The 6,000-nt window shown below is 43.6% G+C and overlaps 1 protein-coding gene across 1 annotated transcript in view; it reads left to right on the top strand.

The window, feature by feature from the left end:
- The window catches only part of snai1b (snail family zinc finger 1b), a 2,562-nt gene extending 1,365 nt beyond the window's left edge, over window positions 1-1,197 (top strand). The window contains exon 3 of the mRNA XM_005940237.3: window positions 216-1,197. Coding sequence (XP_005940299.1) covers window positions 216-397 — 182 coding nt within the window. The 3' untranslated portion in view covers window positions 398-1,197. The remainder of the gene's footprint in view (window positions 1-215) is intronic.
- The last annotated feature ends 4,803 nt before the right edge of the window (window positions 1,198-6,000 follow it).

Raw genomic sequence — 6,000 nt, 5'->3', positions numbered from 1 at the left:
GGGACATAATCTAATCTTCCTCACAGGTGCTTTGCATGTTAAAAGGCACTCTGCATTAATGAAGTTAGTGTGTCCTACCACTGTTTTCTGTTATCTCTAGAGTATCTGAAAAAAACAATGACTCGGGGGTAAACTTTTGTTAATGTGTTGGGCTGGCACTGATTGTGTCTCTCTCTCTCTCTCTCTCTCTCTTTCTTTCTTTTCTTTTTAACCAGGTGAGCGCCCCTTTGCTTGTCAGCACTGTAGCCGGGCCTTTGCCGATCGCTCCAACCTGCGCGCCCACATGCAGACCCACTCTGAGGTGAAGAAGTACCAGTGTGGCTCCTGCTCCAGGACCTTCAGTCGCATGTCTCTTCTGAACAAACACAGCGCCTCCGGATGCTGTCCTTCCTCGTAAAAGTCACATTCCTCCCGTTGTCCTTTCAGTTGAAGCTACCTGTTGTGATGGGAGCCAATGCTATTAGCTGCACACACACACATGGGAAAAAAAAATGCAGTTATACTTTTATGAAATGTGCCTTAATCAATTAGAGGATCAGATTGAGGTCCTATCTGTGGCACAATTTTGTCTCATCCATTGTGATTTGAGAGCAGGTGGACATTCAATTAATTCCCAGGGGAGCCCGTTGGTGCCCGCCAGTCCGGGACTTTGGCAATGTTGCAGCTGCTTGTGTTTGTGTGTGTGTATGTGGGGATGTCCTTCCTCACTATACTATGCATACATGACATGTGTGTATCTGAGCAAATGTGAGTGTTGAGACAGCTGTCTGCATGGTGCACTGTGGAGGCAGGGCGCTGAGGGACGTGTTAGCTGTGACCTCGACAACAGGTGACACCCCCCGCCTGGTGTGCCTCTCTGCAAGCCAGAAACACTTTCAATAGGCACTCCAATATGTGTGTGTTATAGGACCAAAAATACACCATGCCTTTTTACAAATGTCTCATTTGAAAAGAAAAAAAGTTGTCATTTTTAAGTGGAGAGTCACAGGAAATAGTGGAAATATACAACAGACACTCATGACGTGCAACAAATGGTTCAGTCAGCCAGGAATTGAACCAGGGACTAACTGCTCAGGGCTATTTTACAATCTAAATGACATTTGTATTTAGGATAAGTGTTGACATACAGTTTTTATGAAACATTGAACTGAATGTGCCTTTTTTAAAGGTTGTGAATTTTTCTGTCATTCTGTAAATAAAAGCATTGTTTTAAAATAACAGCTCGTTCTCGTCTGCTTCTTGTTCTTTAAAGAAGTGTGTCAGCAGGCTTCTTATTTAAATACAAATGAGTTCATCAGGACAGACATGACAGTTTCTGAATGGGAAGATAGAGCTGTGCGTTGTTGTATATGGGTTCATGTGTGTTAAGGGGGAGCGGTGATGGGTTTGTGTGATGCTGAGTGATGAGGGGAACACCTGCGCACACCTGCCAGGCTGTCAGCATGCACAGATGGAGGACACATGCCCAAGAGGCGGGGAACACTGCGGTTGCAGGTGCGGGGGAAAAAGGCAGGCAAGTAAACTGGCGTCAAAGAAGATGGTAAGCTAGAAAAAGGATGTGATTTTATTTTTCAGAAGAAATTTTGTGTGAAATCAGCTGAGAAGAGTCCCACTGACCCACGTCCAGCTTTGGAAGAGGAAGGAGCGCTCTGGGGTCAAGATGAGCAAATGCAGAAATAACTTGCAGCTTGTGCAGGAATGGTTAATCTCTGGGTTACCTGGTAGGAAGTTCTGGTGAAAGTGCAGTCTTCCACAACCTGAATGTGAACATTCAGGGTGAACACATGGCAGCAATGTGTCTCCAATCCCTACTGCCCTCCTGACCCACACACACTGACGCCAGCATGTCTTAGTGAGGTAACAAAGTGTTTCCTCCAATAGCTCACGGTGTTGAGAGGTGGATGCATGTGTGTGTGTGTGACAGGGGTTTGCGGGGGCACTCAAAAAGCTTGAGATCAGATTGCATGACTTAGCTTGTCCAATGTAAACAGCACCCGAAAGACTACACACGTGTGTGCACACATTCAAACACACACCGGCTGAATAAAGAGGTGATCAAGGGGGATTTTTTTTAAACATTTGTCTGTCCTGGGCTCCTGTTAATTGTGAGGTGAGAGTCATTTAGTCATTGCACACCTACGCAGGCAGTGAGTCAGAAAAGCAGAGACGCACGCCACAAGGGACTGAACTGAGCTTGAACTTGTCACTTTTATGTGTTAGAAACATGTCAAATAATGCAAAAAAGAAAAAAGAAAGATAGAAAAGAAAGATATTGCATTTTCTCCTTGGGACATTGAAGCTCAGCCAAACCAAATTTATCCAAAACAATGCCACCAAACAGACTGTCATTTCTTATGTGTTTCGGCCGTTTTGAAATTTAACTCTGACATCTTGCTCGGGGGGCATTTTTCCTGGTTTGCAGTGTGTGGGAGGCAGTCTATCACTCTGTAGCTTTGAGGCAATGAGATCACTGGACCTGTCACCTTTCTTTTTCGGTGTGTGTGTAATATCATATTGGTCTCCTCAAAGTGCTTTAATGTTCACATCGTCACGCATGTAGCCCCTGACTAATTTAACATTCCTGAGCCATTAGTGACAGACATACAATACCACAGCCTAACAGAGAGAGGGCTGCTCTGTCTACTGTCATTGCAGTTTGCTCGTGAATTAAAGTAATAATTAGATTTTCCAGTAACAGGAAATAATGTAATGCTGAGATGATTACGAAGAAAAGGGGATTGCCGATCATTTAAATATACCACATGTGTTACTGTCATGGAAAGAATGTCTGAAGTGTCATTAGTTTGCTCCAACAAATGAAACAGTGAAAATGTATTCACTGATAACTCTGTGATTTTAAAAGCTGGACGGTGTCCAGTGAAGAGCAAACCCTGCTTTTGGTTTTGTGTATGCAAAAGCTGATGTTTGACAATACGCAGCGGGATGAGTTTTATTTTGTTAGGATGCCGTCATCCTGGAAACACAAAATATATGGCTTTCTCTAAACAATCACCCTGAGTCATAAGTGGGGCTTTGCATGAGTGTAAAAGAACAGATCACAAGGCTGGGTTAAGCCGGGTCTCTGGATTTGAGAAATGGTAAGCAGCAGAGGATATCAACAATGAAATAAACTTTTTTCAAATGTGTAGCATGAACATTTTTGGGACCCGATATGTTGAAAGGTTTCGGGTAATGTTTAGGACACGGGAAGTGGCCTGTCGGTCTTGTACAAACACAGCCTGCCCCAAAAAGTGCTGATATAAAGCATCTGGGTGTTTCTACGGCTGTTTCTGTGCACATACTGCATGAGAGCATTTGTGAGTCTCTGTGAGGGGCTGATGTGTCTCTGCTGGGATTTTACAGTGGTCCATATTGAAGAAGGTATGTTGCTGAAATCAGAATTGGCAGGGGTTGCAAAACCAATTCACTAGAGGATCAGATTCAAGCCAGGAGGGTTAAGTCACTGGGTTAAAGTTTCAAACTTTTTTTTTTGCAAGTGGCTCTTACACAATGCCACCGCTCTTCTCCTGGAGCTGTCCCAATGGACTCTTGTCTACCTTTGTCCTTAAAAAGCCATTAAAAAAGCTCAATTTTTTCAGAGGGCTGACAAATCTCCACCTCTCTACTCCAGAAAATAATGCAGGATGGGGAAAGTAATGGCTTGAGGTTTGCATGGGAGGGTGAAGTAAGGATAAGAAGATAATAACGGGAGGAGGAACAGAACGAGGGAGAGGAGACTGGACACTGGAGGAGCGTGGGGGTGGGGTGGCTTGGTGGGTGTCTGGAGAAGAATGACTGTTTCTGTTTGTGGGCCATTAATCAAATCACTAGGGAGTAGAATTTACAGAGGAATGCTACATGTTGCAATGCAGACTTGATCAATGACATGCTGTGTGAGATATGCTGACTATGGAAGGTTTTCAAGTGAGAGTTTCCCACAAACACACAATCAATGTGCAAAACACGTGCAGATCTTTTTTTTAAATTCATTTTTTATTCCTGTGCCGAGTCCAAAGAAATTATTTCTTGTTCCAACTCTGTTTGTTTTAAATTCTTGTTTTTCATTACCTCTCCGAAGACATCCACATTCAACTATGTGAGACACGCGCACGCAGAGCTCAGATCTCTGCACAAATAAACCAGTTTCACCCAAGGACAGGATATGGCCTGCAGGAGGGGGTACACGCCATTTCCTGCCCACCTCCGCACTCCTGCTGTCCCCTTTCAGTGGTGTGTGTGTGTGAATGTGTGAGTGTATCAGTGTTATGTGGCCAGTGCTTTCCTCCTAAACACAGACACTCTGTCCCACAGGGTCAGAGGGTAGAGGATGAGCCATAAAGAAACAGGAGCGTAAACAAATGAGATACTTTGTGCTAAACAGAAGTTTCCAACTTTGTGTCCTGCAGAGCTCTCTACATGAATGTTTCTACTGCTCATAAACAGTTAAAGAACTATTAATCTTTAGTTACATGGGAATATGGGGCAAGAGAATTCAGGGGTAGTATGGATGCAAATATCTCTCGTCAGAATAAACAAAAATAAATAGATGATTATGTAATTGTTAAAACATACCAATATGTTAGGACAAAATTCCTTTAGATTCAACTTAGATTCAAGTTAGATTTAGATTCAAACAGGTCCGTTAATGAGCCACAACATGGCTGGTGAAATGAGAGACATTCTTCATCTCATCACAGTGCAATGATCTGCAGTGATCTTCAGAATTCACGTGTACGTGACATGTACCACCCACGTTAACATTGTTAAAGACCGCCATGCAAAACCCTGTAGTCAACAGCAGGACAAGACTCCCTGCCACACATAAAGAGTGCTCAAGAACAGCTGGAGGGGGAAAAAAAGAGCCCAGACTCTCCACATCAAAATCTGGTCAACAATCCCTCAAGATGGTGGAATATTCCCGATTCACGGAGGCTCTATCCCAAAGAGCTTGCTGCCAACATCCCAGTGCAACCACAGGAAACCCCCTGAGATCCTGTGTCTTTGCCCCAGTGGATCAGTGTAGTTTTGGCTGCACATGCTCAGTGTCTACCAACAGATATTCATGTTGAAGTTGTCTTATGTGCAACTTTATTTGACGTTATTTTATCTGTTAACCTTTTGCAACTGCACACTACCTGTAGGTATTGTAATGCATGTGCAAAGGGAGCAGCATGGTTTAGGAAATGGTGGAGGAGAGGTTTTGCATACAGTATGCTTCATGAAGTTCTTACTTGGGCAAAGAGCAGAAGCAGTGATGAAGTATTGCCAGAGGTGAAGCGACTGCGTGTTCTATTAAAAGTTGCTTTACTTTTTCAGTATCATGACCTCACATACATTTGCCGTGCGGTGGAAAAGTGATTGCGGTTTCATCAGTGGTAATGTGACTGAGGCTTAGCACACTTCACTTCACTGATTAGCACGCCTTCGCCCAGAGACAGGAGGAGGGAATGAAAGGAGAGGCTATGAAGCTTCAATTTGGTGAGAAAAGTTGCTCGAAGCTCAACAGTTAAATCACCAATCTGCTGCTCTGCCAGTGGCATTGGTGTGTATTTCAGCTGTGAGCCAGTTAGGACTAACTGTGATGCAAGAAAAGGAGTGTAAGGGTTGATTGTGAGCAAACCACACGCAGGACAAGCTAGGCAGGGGCCAGCAAGTCGTGACATGAGGGAATAAAGGAGTACTGGAGGAAGAGCAGGATCAAACACTTTCTGGGTGAGATATTGCCAAGAAAGCAGGTATCAAAATGGATATAATATATAAGCATGAGCAACATAATGACTAATGAGGGGGAGGATATTAAAACTGCAATACCTCTCTTGTGTTTTGCTTGGATCTCTCCAGGAGTCTGTGTTTCATTTGGCAGCTGAGAGTGAAAATTATCTTGCGCTGAGTATTATTTTGTTTTTGTTTTTTAAAAATTCATCCTTCTCCCTTCTCTCTCCTCGTGTTGTTTCATTCTTTCTTGCCCGCCTGTCTCCTTTTCTTTACCTCAGGTATTCA

Source organism: Haplochromis burtoni, unplaced genomic scaffold (genome assembly GCF_018398535.1).
Source record: "Haplochromis burtoni strain Fernald_Lab_line unplaced genomic scaffold, NCSU_Asbu1 Contig_287, whole genome shotgun sequence".
Lineage (NCBI taxonomy): Eukaryota > Metazoa > Chordata > Actinopteri > Cichliformes > Cichlidae > Haplochromis > Haplochromis burtoni.
This window is presented reverse-complemented; position numbering and strand designations above follow the sequence as displayed.